At 36.8% G+C, this 16,661-nt stretch overlaps 1 protein-coding gene across 6 annotated transcripts in view; it reads right to left on the reverse strand.

Moving 5' to 3' along the window:
- Positions 1 to 16,661, reverse strand: part of CPNE8 (copine 8) — a 69,052-nt gene that overhangs the window by 26,217 nt on the left and 26,174 nt on the right. For 3 of the 6 annotated variants that reach the window (XR_009486612.1, XM_059847308.1, XM_059847309.1), the window contains 4 exons: positions 13,378 to 13,441; positions 10,599 to 10,702; positions 8,855 to 8,959; positions 5,580 to 5,621 (listed from right to left, as the gene is read on the reverse strand). Coding sequence is in view for 4 of the 6 variants with exons in the window: in XM_059847308.1 (XP_059703291.1) it covers positions 5,580 to 5,621; positions 8,855 to 8,959; positions 10,599 to 10,702; positions 13,378 to 13,441 (315 nt within the window). In the remaining 2 variants the exon portion in view is untranslated. Of the gene's footprint in view, positions 1 to 5,579; positions 5,622 to 8,854; positions 8,960 to 10,598; positions 10,703 to 11,721; positions 11,822 to 13,377; positions 13,442 to 16,661 lie in introns of those variants that run through there. The other 3 variants (XM_059847312.1, XM_059847311.1, XR_009486613.1) reach the window with 3 other exon arrangements.

Genomic DNA, 16,661 nt, shown 5'->3' on the forward strand with positions numbered 1-16,661 from the left:
AAATCACATGCACAACATTTAGGAATTTAAACATGTATTTTATCTATTAATGCAAAAGAGACACAAAGCCAATATGAACTGACACCCAAAAACAAGTAATGGCAACAGATATAATTTGCTTAAAAATCGTTATTACTCCCTCTGTTTTGTGTAATGCAAATTTAGAGTTGGAAAGTATTAGCTTAAATCTTTTTGATTTCTTTTGCTTAACTTAGCTGCACAATGAGGACTATGTTGTAAATCAGTGACTGGCCCAAATGTAAGTTTACAGAACCTGAAAAAACAGAGCAGGCTGCCAAAAACTGTCACCATTTCCTCAGTGGATGACCACTGGCACTACAGACTCCGAACTGTGCATGAGGCTATGTGAGAAACAGGGAGTTACTGAAAGCAAGAAAGGAGTAATTAAAACCAGAAAAGACCAGTCCTCCCAATCTGTGTAACATGACATTGAACATTTAAGGGGGAGAGCCAAAGCTTATTTCAGCTCCTTTGTCTTCCCATCTGGGAAGAGAAAAGCAATTCACTGAGGTTACTCAGCTTATGGTATTATTGGAAAGCAGATCTCAACCTAACAATAAAGCAGAGGTTATCAAGCTTCTCCTTTTAAACTCTATTCCTGCTCCAGGAATACATTTGGCACTCCTGTGCTGCCATTCAAGTTTTAAAAACTGCTTTGCCAATGCAGAAGCAGGGGCTGGCACATTGCCCAGGAGCCACTGTGAGCACTAGGGGGTTGTGGCAGGGGAAGCACCCTGAGGAAGGTGCCCAGGCTCAGGGAGCAGGGGCACAGAACCCACAGGGCTGCCAGATGTGACCGAGCTGCAGGTTTGCAACCCAGACAGGCACCTGGCATGGAAGGGCTGCAGGGCTCAGTGCCCCAACTGCACAGCTCCCAGCAGTCACAAGTTCTGCTCCCATTCTCTGCTCTGCCCAGCTGAACTTTCCCCACTGCTGCTCCAGATTTTCCCAGCTGTGCCCTAAGAAGGCATTGTATTTCCTCTACACTCTGCCTCCACACCTGGTGAGCTATGAAGCTAACTGTTTTACCTTCCCTCCAATGGTAAACTACAATAGAAATTCAAAGTTTTATGACTTTGTGACTTGCAAAACTTGTTTTTAAGAAATTCAGCACAGTTCTAATTAAGCTATAAATATTAAAATCAAATTTAAATAAATCGGAATGTTGTAAGATGAAAAATGGAAACAATCCACAGCAACATGAAATTTCTTTCTTGCTTTATTCATAATTAAATTAAACAAAAAACAAACCCCTCAAATATAAATCTCATTTTCTGAAATCAGCATGAATTCAAAAAATATGTAAATCAAACAACTAAAAGGTTCAGTCCTCATGCTGATACAAAATAAGCAAAGCGCTTGAGAAATACTCTATGTTAAAGATATTCCTCATTACCCAGATCCAAAAGGGACCACCTCACATGAAACACTCCCCTTTCAGCTAGGAGATCAACAAATTGCTTCCAAAACAAAGACTTTCTTAAGAAATGTATTTTGGAAGTATATGTCTGCTTAAATGCTCTACAGACTGCAAGGACTATTTAAGCAGGGAATGGAAAAAGCATCCACAAGGTGTATTTAACCTTGGGTAACCATGGCACTGGAGAAAAATACACATTGCTTAAAATGGAACTTTTCCCTTTCCTAACAGTTCTAACCTTTCATTTTCAAATCAGGTTGTATATTTAAGGCAGAAATTCAAACAACAGTTCAATGACTACCTACAAACATGCTGCAGCAAACAAGAAACATGAGCTATGCCAGACAGGACTGTCCCTGGGGAGCAAAAGAATATGTACTGCTTAAAAGTAATTGCTCCTGTAATTCTAAGAGACACTGGAAAGGCTCCTTTCCCTATGGCTATATCCAACCACTGACAAGACCTGAGCTAGAAAGATGTGATTCCTCTGATGAATCATGTTGCAAAGGTATGGGCATACCTAACCAGTCTCAGAGCCCTCTGCACTTAGAAGAGCATCAGCTAGGATCTTTACACTGGGCATTCAGGTGGATGCACAGGCCACCACTAGGCTGGCTCTGAAGGCTGAGTGACTTTTGGACAAAATATGCCTTTGCCAGATGTATAAGTCATTAAGGAAATATTCCAATATTAATCATCACACTTCAGCAAATGGATCTCCTCATTAGTCTCTGGATTGAGAATCCAAAGTACTCATTCTCTTTGCCTGCCTAACATCAAATTTTCCCAAACTTTCATCCATGAGTGGCATATCAGAACACTGAACCAGACAGTCCTAGCACACAAAATTACCTTAAAGCCCATCTCCCTAGGTTTTCCACTTTTAGCCCTGTGTTTTGAAGTGCTGAAAATCACTTTCAAAACTGTATTACTTTGAATTTTTTTATTACCTAAAGGAAAAAAACCAGCAGAGGAAAGGACAATCATAATCAGAAGCATGCCAATAAATAAGGAGAAAATGCAAGAATTTAAAAATCAACTATCTAGCCAGATAAGGAAGATAAAGAACAAAAAATAAAGTGGAAGAGCTTAGAATCTGAAATTTACAATCTCTTCTGCAGTATCGACATTCTCAGATGAATGCTTCTGTGGCCCCAGCTTAGCATGACAATATTTACAGCTTTATAACTCACCCCCCTCTTTTTCTATGTAACAGTTCATAAATGTCAAGACTGTGAAATGACTTTTGCAACATGTATGCTAAGTGATATTTTTTCTGAAATTAAATGAGAAAGCTTTTAGAGAGAAATTAAAACATCATAGTATTGCTGATGTGAAGTTGTGCACTATCTTATTTTTTTCCTTCTGTTAGATCTGTCTGCTTCATATATAAGGACACTCAATAAAAAACCCTAAAAATGTGACTGTTAAACAACTGGCCCAGTAACAAAACCAACTTTTGTTACTTCTTATAGCATAAAATATTTTGGGGTTTCTCACAGCTCTTAGAAGCAATAAAAGGGATCAGAACAAGTTGTTCAAATTTTGACAATTTCATGCAAAAATTTTTATGCAACTTTTATGCAAAAACTGGTTTGACACAAAGGATATTTAATAATCAATAGTGTTAATGTTACCAAGGGAATGTATTACTTTTTGTCAAGAAGTATTGTGTGATATTTGACAATAAACAAGAGCTATTTGATGACAACAATATGATCATGACAATTACATTACAATTACTCCAACAACATAGTTTAGGAACATAAAGGAAGAAGCTCAACCCAAAGCACCATGGTTCTATTTTTCAAAGCACGGGTAACACAGAATGGGGAAAAGGGAAAAAAATTTCTTAGTCAAGACTCAGGAAGTCAAAATCCAGTCAAGCCATGATTCAGAAATCAAGTATATGCACCATAATTTTGTCTTCCTGATTGCAGAACAGCCTGTAATATTCAGAATAACTTGCTTTGCTATCTGGAGAGCAGGCAATCTTTCAAAGATCGGTCCTGCCCAGTCTGCACATCTCTGGAGCAAACAGATTCAGCGTGGTGAAGTGTCCAGCTCTTGTAACAGCAGCTTAAAAAACTGTCCATCACAAATGGAAATTAATATAAACTGAGGAACAGCAGAGTTGTACAAAAAATTGTTAAGAGTGACTCTTGAATAGGATTCATTTCAGATATACTTGGCAATGCCAGAGTTAAATTAAGCACTCTGGTTTTGCTATGATCACTATGTAGGTTTTTAGGCACCACCAGCTGGCAATTTATTCCAGGTAGGGTGGATTCAGTCAGACCATTTTACCCTGTAAGCCACTGAAGTAGCTTAAATGAATAGTTCAATCTACTTGTCTGATTTTTGCATTGTCTAAAGTCACATGAGATGAGTTCTATGTCATCTTTCAGAGGAATGTTACATTAAAGATGTCAGTGCTCTCTGTGCTTCTAAATTCAAAATAGACAGAAAGCAAAAAGCAGGAAAAAAAATCATACCATTAGAATAAAAAGGAAAACATGTAAATGGTATCCTTCACTTTTTGTTTTTTAGATATTAACTTTATAGGTATTCAGATTGTGATGTGAGCTAACACAGATAATATTTGAAACTATTTCAGACTGGAGAGGCTAATGATTGCCTAAAATCCACAGTATGTTCAAGATTTCACTCAGACTGGCAGTTACTTAGTGTTCTTTGTCAGATTTCTTCCTTTTCTTTTTAATCTTACAGATTTTGGATAAAGTGATACAGCACATGGGGTTTGATACCTTGATAAAATATAATCCTTGTTTTTTATTAATGTGGCAATACAATTTAACTTTTCGTTGCTAGATTTTTTTTTTAAAAATGTGGTTTATACACAAACATATAAAATTTTTAAGGATTTGCCAAATCTTATTGAGAAAAAAAAAGTTAATAGAAATTCTAACAGGGATGCAACGATTTTTTGCTAGTATGGCTTTTTAAATTTAAAGACACTTATTTCAATTGCTGGAATATGTTATGTATAAATGTTATTTCTCTCCAGGGAATATCTAATCAAGAAGGATGAATTTATACTGGCAGGTATTCATAGAGGGTAAATGTGAGATAAGAATGCTTGTAAATCAACAGGCTTCATGATGGAAAACCAAAAAGACAAAATTATAACCCAAGAAAGCTGAATAGGCATTTGGATCTTGTCAGCAAGGCAATGAACAGTAGCACAGGATAAATTTGCCTACTATGATTACAAGACATTGCCACAGAAGCACAATATCATTATCTATATTACTTGAAGCAAATTGCTTTGGTTGTATTAAAGACATTACTGTAAAATAAATAATATGCTTTTAAAAATCAAATTGCAAGTGCATATTCATATATTTTAAAATATAAGTAACAATTAATAGGAAATAATTAAGACAGACCAACTTAAAGATAAATGGAAATAAACATATTACTGTATTAAATTTCAGTTCTAGTACCAAGATTTATGAACACAGGTTCTAATCAAAGTATGAAGATATAAGCTCAAACATTTTTAAAGGAACAAGAGGTATCAATCCATTGTGCTAAACAATAATTGTACTTTGTTTGTCAAAATAAAGGCAATTTGATAAGTTAATTTCTTCAGAAAAAAATGTACAGCCAGTACACTGGGGTTCACAGCTCTTAAGAATAACAGAGATCCCTCCTGAATTTAGCAAGAGAATTTCCACGTATATTCCACTGTCCTCTTCCAAGTGGGTTATACAAAACTCAGGTCCTTCCAACTCCTGAGTTTACAATAACATTTTGATGAAGACAGACATGGAAATGAACATTCAGACCCAATGTGAAATTAAGGTAATGAACTGCAATACACTGCAATATTCAGACCACCACGAGTAGCCATTGCAGGCACGTGCATTTTATCACGTTCCATGGATGAATATACACACAGCAGGTTTGAAATAGGCTAATGCATCAGTATTTACCACAACTCCAAAACAGAGAGCTGTATCACAGCAGAATTTTTTGCAGTACCTGTACCTCTAAGTATTGACAAATAACTAAATTTCTCTAATATTATGCTGGACACTAAATATTTATATGTTTTGCAATGTGTATATTCATGCAGGAATAACCCTTAAGTTTAACAGAAAATATGTCTTACCTCCCATCTCTATCCCAGTCATATACTTCTACTTTAATTGTCCTAAAATAAAAAAAACCAAAACAACAACACAACCCTATTAAAATGTTAAATATGTAACCAGATTGCCTTTAAGATTAATAGCATAGGGGTGCATCAATTGTGCCAAATCCAAAAAGCAAAATTTTTCAGTCATTTCTCATGGGGCAGCAAATAGCCTGTCAGGATACACAATGCTTCTTCATAAATCAATAGCTAAATACAGTGGAAACTAAAGAAACAATTAAACACATTGGAAGTTTGACCAACTTATTTTTACTTGCTGATGCTCTGAATTTTCTGTGGTTTTTAAAATAAATGATTCTTTAAACCTTAAATTATCAAAATTTTTAGGAACTGTTTCCTTATGAGTAAAGTGAACCCTTGAGGGCAGCTCTAACCTTGCTTCAGGGATGACTGGGAAACAGATAAAAAGGAAAAACCAGACATTTCCCAAGTAAAGATCAATCATATTTCACATACTTCAAGAATGGATTTCCTAAAACGCAAATACTACAGAGCATATGATCATCAACATCCTTGCTGAAACAGGAAAGATAGATGAGGGTAGAGATAGTACACAGCTTTGTTCACCTCCTTTTACTATAGAAAGTGCATGTATGTAGCAAATTCAACTACCAGCAGCAGTGAATCCTATTTGGCCTAAACTCAACTGAACATGGGACAGAAAAATAACACCTCCCATATTTTAAGCAACAATGTAACTTACTTTCATTCTTCAGAACAGTTTCACATGAAGTGAAGTCATCAGGGCTGTCTTATTAATAGAGGGAAAAAGAATCTAAGCAATTACTTTGTAATTTGCTTCCATGGAAGCTGCTCCTCATTCTTCCAATTACATACAGTCAAATATATATTGATTCATTTTCTTTACTAAGAAGGGACTCTTTGGGGATAAAGCTGAGCAACAGCTGATGTTATATACAATAAAATATCAAGCAATTCACACCTGGATGTTTTTCATATTTTTTATGATATTCCAAAATAGGAAAAGAAGGACTTGCTTTGTCTGGATGTACCTCTTTTCAACTCAAATTTAAAGGCTCTTAACTACACCATTTGTTATATTTTATAGCTCTTGCATAACTCAGGTTGGATTTAAGTTACCTTACAATGAAAACTGATTAAAGTGAAAGTTGTTCTGCAGAACAAAGAGAAAAACAACTCCAAGCCTCCTATCCTACTAAGTATTTCAACCTTCAAAGGAAACTACTTTCACCTTCAGAGGAATTCAGCAAAAAAAGGCAATATCACAACATTTTGTCCCCAGACAACCATTATTTTACTTCCATTTTAAAACCAGTTATGACGGACAGAACACACCACTAAGTTAAGATTTATGAAAGGTTTAGTGGGATTTAAGTTTTGAATAGTCTTACAAATCTGTGTCCAAATAGCAAAATCATCTCAATGAGAAAACTCAGATTATCAAAATAAATTATTAAGAATATCAAGATAAATTCCTGAGAAGGATCTTCAGACAGCTAACTGCAGTAAGAGCAATCTGTCCTTGAATAAAGCTCCTCTCTTTAATATGAAATTTATTTCATATTAAAGGATTAATGACGGAACTTGACTTTTATCTATTTTGCATGATATGAAAGATATTAAAAGACCTTTCCAATCTTCACACACTGAAACTTAACCTTTACCTTAAAGGACACAGTTTAGAGGATGGTTTCCTAGTTTAATATTAAAAAAAAAACCCTTTCATTTAAAAATAACCAAGGTTAGAGATGGGTATCTGTTTTAAAACTTTTATGCAGAAAATAACTGTAAGTGCTTTTTGAAAGCTCAGACTAAGAGAAAGAAAGAACAAAGACATTAGACACTAAGTACTATTGCAGTACTGAAATGCCATTCCTGTGTTGTCTTAAAGCACTGTATAATTGCAGTTTGAGAAAAACTAAGCAAATCCTGGTCATTCCATAATGAAAACATGGACGGAGTTCACTCAGAAGCATGTACTACCTGAAGATTTAGTCTCCCCAGCACGGGTATAAACATTTACTGAGACATACTTTTACTAATGACATTATTCCTGCCTTTCACATCTATCACAGAACCCAGAGCACCCAAAACTTTATCTGTGAAACCATCATTATCTGAAAGAGACCTCTGGGGTGTGTGTTTTTATGTATCACCACGTGGATGTTAGGAAGTTAATCCTTACCTTTAGAAAGAAGGGTTTTCTAACTAAAAAACCCCAAACCTCTGAAGTTTTTTCTGGATTATCAGCAGTTTAATTTGAATTAACCTGAGAGCTAATGACTTCCTCTTTATTTGAAACAAGATTGTTGTATGAAGGACTAGAAGTCCCATGGAGCCTTTATTCACTGGGCACATCATGTTGAAAGCATGTCAACAGTAGATACACAAAAATTATTTGAGGAGTGCTATTACACTTTCAAGTTCCCTTAATTTGGAATGCTGGAGTTATTTCAATATGCCTGCACCACAACATCTTTTCTAATTATTATGAAAATTTTTCTTTAGTATGATAAACAGTGCAGTGCTCAGAGACTAGCTTAATGAATACTATTTTGCTTATGCATTATGCACATTAACCCAAATACAAGTAAAAAATTCTATTTGAATATGCTCATTAAAAAATTGCTTCGTTTTTATTGCATCTAAGTGAAAGAGTAACCAACATGGCCATTTTTAAGGAGTCTAAAAATACCCATTTCCACTGAACTAATTTGTTTGTTATTAGTGGCAAAATGTTGATTAAAAACATGTTATTATTACCACCTAAAGATAGATCCTTTTGCATGGCACCACTGAAAACTTCAGATCTGAAGATGACTACCTTCTGTGTCTGTCATCTACTGATCTATGTACTTTAAAGACTTTCATTTATCAGCAGCCTCTGACATTGCATTGTCACCCAAGGAAAACAGATCATCACTGTTTCTCATTGAAACATTAAAAAATATTTGTGTACACTTGTCACAGAGACCATGCGTTAAATTAGTCTTTTCTTTCTGCTTCTAATTCACCCCATAGAGAGCAAAGAGCTTTTTCCAGAAAACACCACTAGCATTTCCTACAGATTTAGCATATTTGCTTTATTCTTCTAAATTCTTTAATGCGATGAACAGTTTTGAACACCTATTATCGTTTCAAAATCCTTTTGAACACCTATTATCCATTCAAAATGTTGATTAAATAAAGAACAAATGAATTAGGGAGAAGAAAAATGTATATGCTAAAAAATTTAAGCTACATCTTACCGGTCATAGTCTCCATTACACAGTGCTCTGACAGAAATCTTGAATGCCTGCCACACTGGATTCAATGTATTTTTCACAACTTCTGTTTTGTGGCAGATTGTAAAACTGCAATTAATACAAAAAATAAAAGATACAAAAAATATAAATACATTTTGTATTTATTTACTTTTGGGTCATTGAAGATGGAATGGAGCTGTAATCATTCATTCATACAATGTGCATATAAAATACAAGGTAAGAAAAAGAAATATGGTGAAATCAGAAGGAAGGGAAGACTGAAGAGACCTGCTGGAGAGAGATTACAGACTAAAGTGCTAAGTAACTCTTAATCTAAAATGTTTTTACCCAAAACTTCAACAGGATCTATAACCATTGACTGTTTCAGGGAAGAGCAGTTTCGATCCCACTAGTTTAAACAGACCTTGTAACATGCAGGAATTAGTCATAGATCCAGAAAGAAAGCAATCTTGTGAGGATCTGACTCTTGCTAAGAGATTAAGAAACTGAGCCAAGGGAATGATGGCTTTCAGATTTTTATTCTCCATTTTATGTCCATGAATTTTTAACCAGGGCTGTCTTAGGTAAAACATGTAAGCCTCTCTGAGATTCAATGATCACCTTCTCTCATAAACTCTATTTGCATATTCTGCTGTCTCTAAATGATGCAAAATTAAAATACCTCTTTTGAACTCCCATCTTGGGGACTGAATTGTTCAAAGGAAAACAAGAACACGGTCACTGGTGAAATTATTACTGAAATTCTTCATCCAGTTGCAATGAAAGTTATCCTTTGAGGGAATGTCCTCCTAGTGCCCCAAACACCTACACTTTTAGGCTGCATGTGCCAGCACTCCCAGTAATACCCAGAGAAATTTCACAAGTGACTTTAATGCCACTCACAAAGGAGCCATAACTCCTCCAGGCTTGCAGTTTTACGTAGGCAGTGTTTACTCAGGAAACTGTTCCTATCATCTGCCTCCAAGAGAAAAAAAGCAGGTAATAGACACACACACCCATAAACAGATTTAGGTTAACAACTGTTCCAGTTAAGCTACAGAGAAAAGTAGCATCATGTATCATGATACTTGCTTTGGTTTGGTACATGTTAGATGTGAGGACTTTGAGTTTCCAAGAAATCTTAACCTGATAGTAGAGGCTCACAAAGGCAGAGTGTAGTGTTGACCAGTGCATGTCGAGGCTTAGCAGTAGAATAGAAGAGATCAGTCTACTTTAATGAATTAAAGCATGAATGTAGCAAACAGCCATTTGTAAAAAACAGAAATTCCATTTCAGGGATTTTTTAATTTGATTTCCTAGAACTATGTCAAAAAGATAAAAGATACTTCCTAATTTAAATTTGCATCATAAAATGTTTTTATCGAAACACAATTTCTAAGCATTAGCATATTTTGCATCTACAATTTTTTTTGAGAATTCTATTTAATTTAAATGCATACTATATCTTCACAAAAGTAAAACAATTTAGCTATTTTATTACAATTAATTGTCATAATGCTCAATATTTATGAGACATTTACCTCTTAAAACCCTCAATTGCAATGTTTGAACAATTTGTTGCAATAGTTTTATTCCTATACTGCCGAACATGACAAACTGAAGTCCAACAAACATCATAAAAGAAACACAGCTTAATATGGAAAGTATAAAAAAAAGAGAACTATATTATCTGTAAAAAATTAAGTTGCTTAATGATTAGCAGCAAAAATACTTAACAGGCACCTACCTGCCATCTTCATTGCTTCGATGAAATACAAGGAAAGGATCGGATTTCCCAAAGAAGTCCTTCTTGTCTAGCTTGTTTGCACAAAACTGCATTAAAACTGAATCCTGAAATGGGTAATAAAGAAAAATTACAGACAGCATGCACTCCACTACACTAAAAAAAAAAAAATTGACTAAACTATGCAAATAGAAAACAAAGTAGATGGGGGTATCTGTCTTCTAAATGCTCTCTACATATCCACATTTGTGCAATGTCTTCATTGTGCAGTTTGAATGGCTGGAACCAAGAATTCCTTTGTAGGGACACCAGAAAAAGAACAATTTTCTATGCTAAAATGGCTCAGGATTTTTCAAGGATTTCCTGATATCCAAAACTGCATTCTGAAAGAAGCAGATGCCTAGGCAAGGAAAGTATACTAAAAGTAATTTTTAAAACTCCAGTCAGGCACGACTCAGCCTCATTCCTTCAGTGACTTAGACCTGTTGTTGTCTGTTCCTACTGCCTGTCAAGCAAATGGCTGCTGGCTCTTAAGAGCCTGAAACCTTCAAGAAAACGAGCCTGAAATGTACCAAGTACATCCTGACAACAAATATGGATACTAGTTTCTTCGCTGTGATCAGGCAAACTGAAAGTCACACATGTCATTTCTGTGGGCAAAGTCAAGAACAAGAAAAGGATTGTAAATGCAAAGATAAACTTGCAGCAGACTCACCAGCTAACTGGGGCAGGGCCTGCTGGAAGATTGTTCCATAAACAGATCTTGAGGTGCAACAGCAACAAGAGGATGATGACAGAAAATGTGGGCTCACCACTGAGTGGGGCAGGAGACCAGGTGACAAAGGACATTTCAAGGTCCAGGTTTCTCATAGCTTTTCTATGTCTTTCTATGTCTTTCTCATAGCTTTCTACCTTACTGCTAAGATTTGCCTTCGAGACTTTTGGGACACCTGAAACCCAGACCTGATAAAGTCTGGAACAAGGATAACTTGTGCTTGATAGTGGAGGACCAGGAAAGGAACATTTGAAACAGACCAGACACACAGAAGTCCATGGGACTTGGTAGGATGCACCTGAGAGTGCTGATGGAGTTGTCTAATATTACTGTGGGGCCACTTTCAGTTACCTCTATAAAGTTATGATGTTCAGAGGAAGTTCTCCTGTGTCTTTGAGAAAGGGCAAGAGGATCCAAGCCAGTTTTATCTCAAACCCTGAGATGATGATAGAGCAAAAAATCCTGGAAAACATATGCAAACACATGAAAAAGAAGAAGGTGGCTAAGAGACATCACAAAGGATTTACAAGGGGGAAATTCATGCCTGATCCACTGGAATCCTTTCCTCACAAAATGAGTGGCTGATTGGATGAGAGGAGCCTAGTGGACGTTTATTCTTCACCTTAGCATGGCCTACAGTGTCTCCCATGAAGCCTTGCTCACAAACTAATGAATTATAGAGTAGAAAATTGGACAGTGAGGGACATCGAAAAATGGCTGAACTGCTGGGCTTCAAAGGGTCATACTGAATGGCACAAAGTCCACCTGGGACCAGTCACTAGCAGTGTACCCAAGGCATCAAAAATGGGCCAAGAATGCTGAGCATCTTCATTAATAACCTGGATGATGTACGGAGTAGACCCAATGCAAGTTTGCAAACAAGACAAAACTAGAAATAGCAGTTTATACTGCTGTCATTCAGAGACATCTGTACAGGCTGGAAAAACTAACCAATATGAACCTCATGGGGTTCAACAGAGCAAAATGCAGGTACTGCATATGAAGGGAAAAAAACCCTATGCATGGGGACAGGCTGCAGGCCAAGCAGCTGGAAAGCAGCTTGGCAGAAGAGGACTGAAGGGGCTTGGTGGACACCAAGTTGATCAATGTGCCCTTGGCAACAAAGGCCAACAGCCTGCTGGGCTACATAACTAAGAGTGCTGACAGAAAGTTGAAGGAAGAGACTCAGCTTTGGTGAGGCCACTCCTGAAGCACTGATCATTCCTGGAGCACTGTTCTAGGCTCCCCAGTACAAGGAAGACACAAACATACTGAAGCAATTCCACCAAAAGCATCACTAAAATGATTAAGGGATTGGACCATCTCTCATCTGGGGAAAGGCAGAGAGAGCTGAAATTATTTAGCCTGGAAAACAGGAGGTTTACCAATTTGTGTAAGTACATGACACTAGGGAATAAACAGCCTATGGTTAGTGGCAACCAGAGGAAGAAAAGGCTGCAATATGTACATACTTGAAGTGTGACAAATTTCACTTAAATATAAGGAAAAGCCTTTTCACTCTGAGTGTGCTAAAAAGCTGTAACAGAGAAATTGTGGAGATTGCTTGGACTCGAAATCCAACTGCACAGAGCCCTAAGAGGGGCAGCAGTATTGGACTAAACAATCTTCCAAGGTCTTTTCCAACCTCAGCAATTCAGTGATTCCAGAACTCATTGACATTCTGAATATAAGCTGCAAAAAATTTAGATAAAATACAAAAATCCAGAAGATCAAGTACGTGACAGCTGCTGAGACATTGCAAGAGACTGTGAGAGAGTGAGGACATGAAGGAGCATTAGAGAGAATGCAAGAGATACTGAGCATTGGCTTCTGCTTCTTTCTGTTTCTTCTCTCTAAAACTAAGAGCAGCTTAAAGGAAAACAGTATTCCAACTTCTTACATAAATCACAAAATGCAAATTTGTAAGTTATACCATTAACAATCCAGTGCAGTGTAAATCACAAAATAATTTTCATGCTATTTTTGGAAAGCAATGAGCACACTTACTCTGCAACACCCTAGTTCCTCTGCTGTTACTATGACTGTTCCACACTTCTTCCCAGGAATTCCTCTGCAAAATACAGAACCGTATCACCTTAGTTCCTTAATATCATGTATGAAAATTACAACTGACACAGAGAGCACAAGGTAAGTTTTCAAGTCACTAAGCTGATGGCATGCAATTCAGTTTCCCTCTTCAGCCACTTGCCCTGTGTTAAAAAGTTGGTTTATCCTAAGTGAATTGGTAAATGAGTTGCTTATTTATTCTAACTAGCAAGAAACAAACCAGTTTTTATTTTAAAGGAAACAGCATTCAAAGTTTCAATAGGTTGAAACAGTACCAGAATTCTACTATCCACGCTCCCACTGACGTTTCCTTTAGAGATGACTACAATTGATTTGTGAAAAACATCCTATTGCAAATTTTACTTTAAAAAAATACCTAAAATATAGTTAAAAGTAAACACCAGCATTATTTTATAACATTTATTCTGAAATGTCTATGAAGACACATAATAATCTCACCATCATATCTGATACAGGAGTTGCAAAAGAAATTACTATTCACCCAGACAGCAACTAAAAACACAGGCTGCAACACCAGAAATCTCAAAACAGTTCCCCAGCATAAAAAGCAGGAGAGAAACAGAAAACCCACACATAATCTGATAGTATTCAGTGCCAGCAGCCTTTTGGAGGGGGACACACTCAACACAGGAGGCCATGGGACTTATAAAAGAAGGAAAATATTAACATGATGGTTCATAAAGAGGTGAAATACTTCATCAAGATTAGCACAGAATTTCTCTTCAGATCAAGTTCTCATTATTCAGGGACTAAAAACTCTACCAAATGACTTGTACAGTTTTTGATGCTATTAAGTACAAACTTCGTATGCTTAAGTCTACATGCACGAAAATAGTACTGGACCATTTACAAACACTTAAGAGTTTGTTCTCTTACAAATTCCCTTAAAAATCATTCATTAAGAAAAAAAATCCTTAAGTGTAAAGTAAGCATCCTGAGAAAAACTTCAGTGGTCACAGATCAGGCAAATGGAACAAACTTTAACTAGCAATTTTATTAATTTCTTACAGGGGTAAGAAATTAATAAAATAATTTCAAGCTGGTCAAAATTCAAGTATGAAAAAAAAAATTAGAGATTCATCATTACAGACCAGTCTTTCCAATTGCCAGAGAAATACTGACCAATACTGTGTTAAAGACAAGCATGAAAAGAGTTCCATGTGCTTAAATCCAGAATGCAGTGCCGTTGCTCATCTTCCTTAGCACTAAGGGACAGCTGGTAGTGAGCTACCCTGGAACTGGTTCTATAGCACTGAAATTATGATAGAAAATTTATATTTGCGCAACTAGTTTCTCAGGGTTTCTCTGGGAAGAGTTACAGATCAGGGTTTGTGGGGTAACAATGAGAAATAGATAGATAGAGAGAGAGAGAGAGAGAGAGAGCTATATTAACTGTAATCTGCATTGTGTAACTTCAGTCAACTCCACCATTCAGGGCTGGTTATCTGAAACTCAGATATAGAAAATGTGCCAGTCTAAGTGTGAAACTAAATAAAGGAAACTAAAAAGTGAAAATCTGCATTCAGTGGGTCCACTGGCTTGAGAGTCCAGAACCTGCAGGCTTCTCTACAGTGATCACCTCCTTTTGGACAACATTTCAAGGAGCAGGTAGAGGAGCACTGTTAGAAGAACAGAACAGACAACCATTATCAAAGAAAGGCTTTCAACAATACCTGCATGTCTATATAAGATACAGTCTTGAGAAATAATTATTGATTTCTTAAAATAAATGATTCCACAATTGAGGCACCACATCTGCAGCACCAAGAGAAGTTTAAAAGGACACTCTGAAGAATACTTGGGCTTTAACAAGGACTGAAGCCTGTATAAAAGACGAGCATTTATGTGGAAATTCAAACCCAAGAGGTGAAAAAGAGCCTCCAATTTTGCAAACTGGAATTGCAATGAGGCAGAGGATGGAACATCTTTCAGGACATTCAAAAATGTACAGGCTTATCCCTGATTTTGCAGAGCCTAGCCCTCTGACATTCACACCCACAAATAAAAGGACAGGACAAATATATATGGGAAGTTCAGGTATTTTTTCTATCAGTTATGTTCACAGCAAAATGACAGGAAAAAGAACTTCACATAATAGGCCAGCTGGCTCCAGTAGAGCCTCATTAGCAGGCAATGGCACTCAGATGTGGATAACTAGCATAGAATGCTCATTAAGCTTTGCAATGGCCCTATCTCCTCATCAAAGGAAATCCCTACAGGAATGCACTTAGCAGATCCTGAAAAAAACCACTGCTCAGAGTTATAAATGTGGCCAGCATCTTCTCTCAAGGAAGACAGGATGTGCAGAGATCTAATTCTGGATAATGCCTGAGCAGGTGACACTCTCGAGAGAAGAACGAAAGCGCGGCATTTCGGGAAGTAGATGAGTCTGCACATTATCCTTTCATGCCAGTACAGCTGGAACATGAGAGGCCAGGCAGAGTAAATCCTACACATGGAGCTTGTCTTGAGAAGGCAGTTAATGAATCTAGTAACCCAACAGGCAAAGAGAACAAACATTACTGTTAAAATGTCACATTATCCATTTCACCTTCTTTGAATTACTAGAATTATTTTCCAATAGAAATTATCCAAAACAAATGTTCACATCTGTATCTGGCCAGTCTGTAAAATAAAGTGCAAGACCAAAGTATGTTCTTGAGCAAAAAATGCTCACTGTCACAAGGATAACAGGCTACCACACTACAATACTGGGAGCAAGACTCTCCTGTGACAGACTGCATAAAATCCCCAAGTCCTTAATGGTATCAGAAACCGAGAGAGAGGTTCAGGGGACAATCTCACAACTGCCAAGAAGAAATACTGTCAAGTTCATGCCTCAGAGATGTAATCCACTGATGCTTGTAACACCAATGAAACTGCAAGGCATGCACACCATGTAGGCAAAGAAAAATGTGAATTGTGTACCTTCACTTTTGTACTTGCCAAGAAGATAAGTGCAATGTGTGTTTCAGCCTTCCTGCCTGAGCACAGCAATGGTGACCCTCCAGGCTTGAGATATTTTACTTTAACTTTGAGGAAGGACAAGACTACCCTTTCACTGTAGACTTCCTCAGGGAACCTTCCCTGATGATACAGAATCTGACTGAAGCTGGACAGCTCACAGCAGCCATGAAATCCCGAATTGTGTAAGACTTTTGCAAATGCCTAAAGTAGACAGAGCTTCTTCTAGAGAATGATAA

The sequence above is a fragment of the Haemorhous mexicanus genome, chromosome 5, assembly GCF_027477595.1.
Source record: "Haemorhous mexicanus isolate bHaeMex1 chromosome 5, bHaeMex1.pri, whole genome shotgun sequence".
In the NCBI taxonomy this organism is placed as follows: Eukaryota; Metazoa; Chordata; class Aves; order Passeriformes; family Fringillidae; genus Haemorhous; species Haemorhous mexicanus.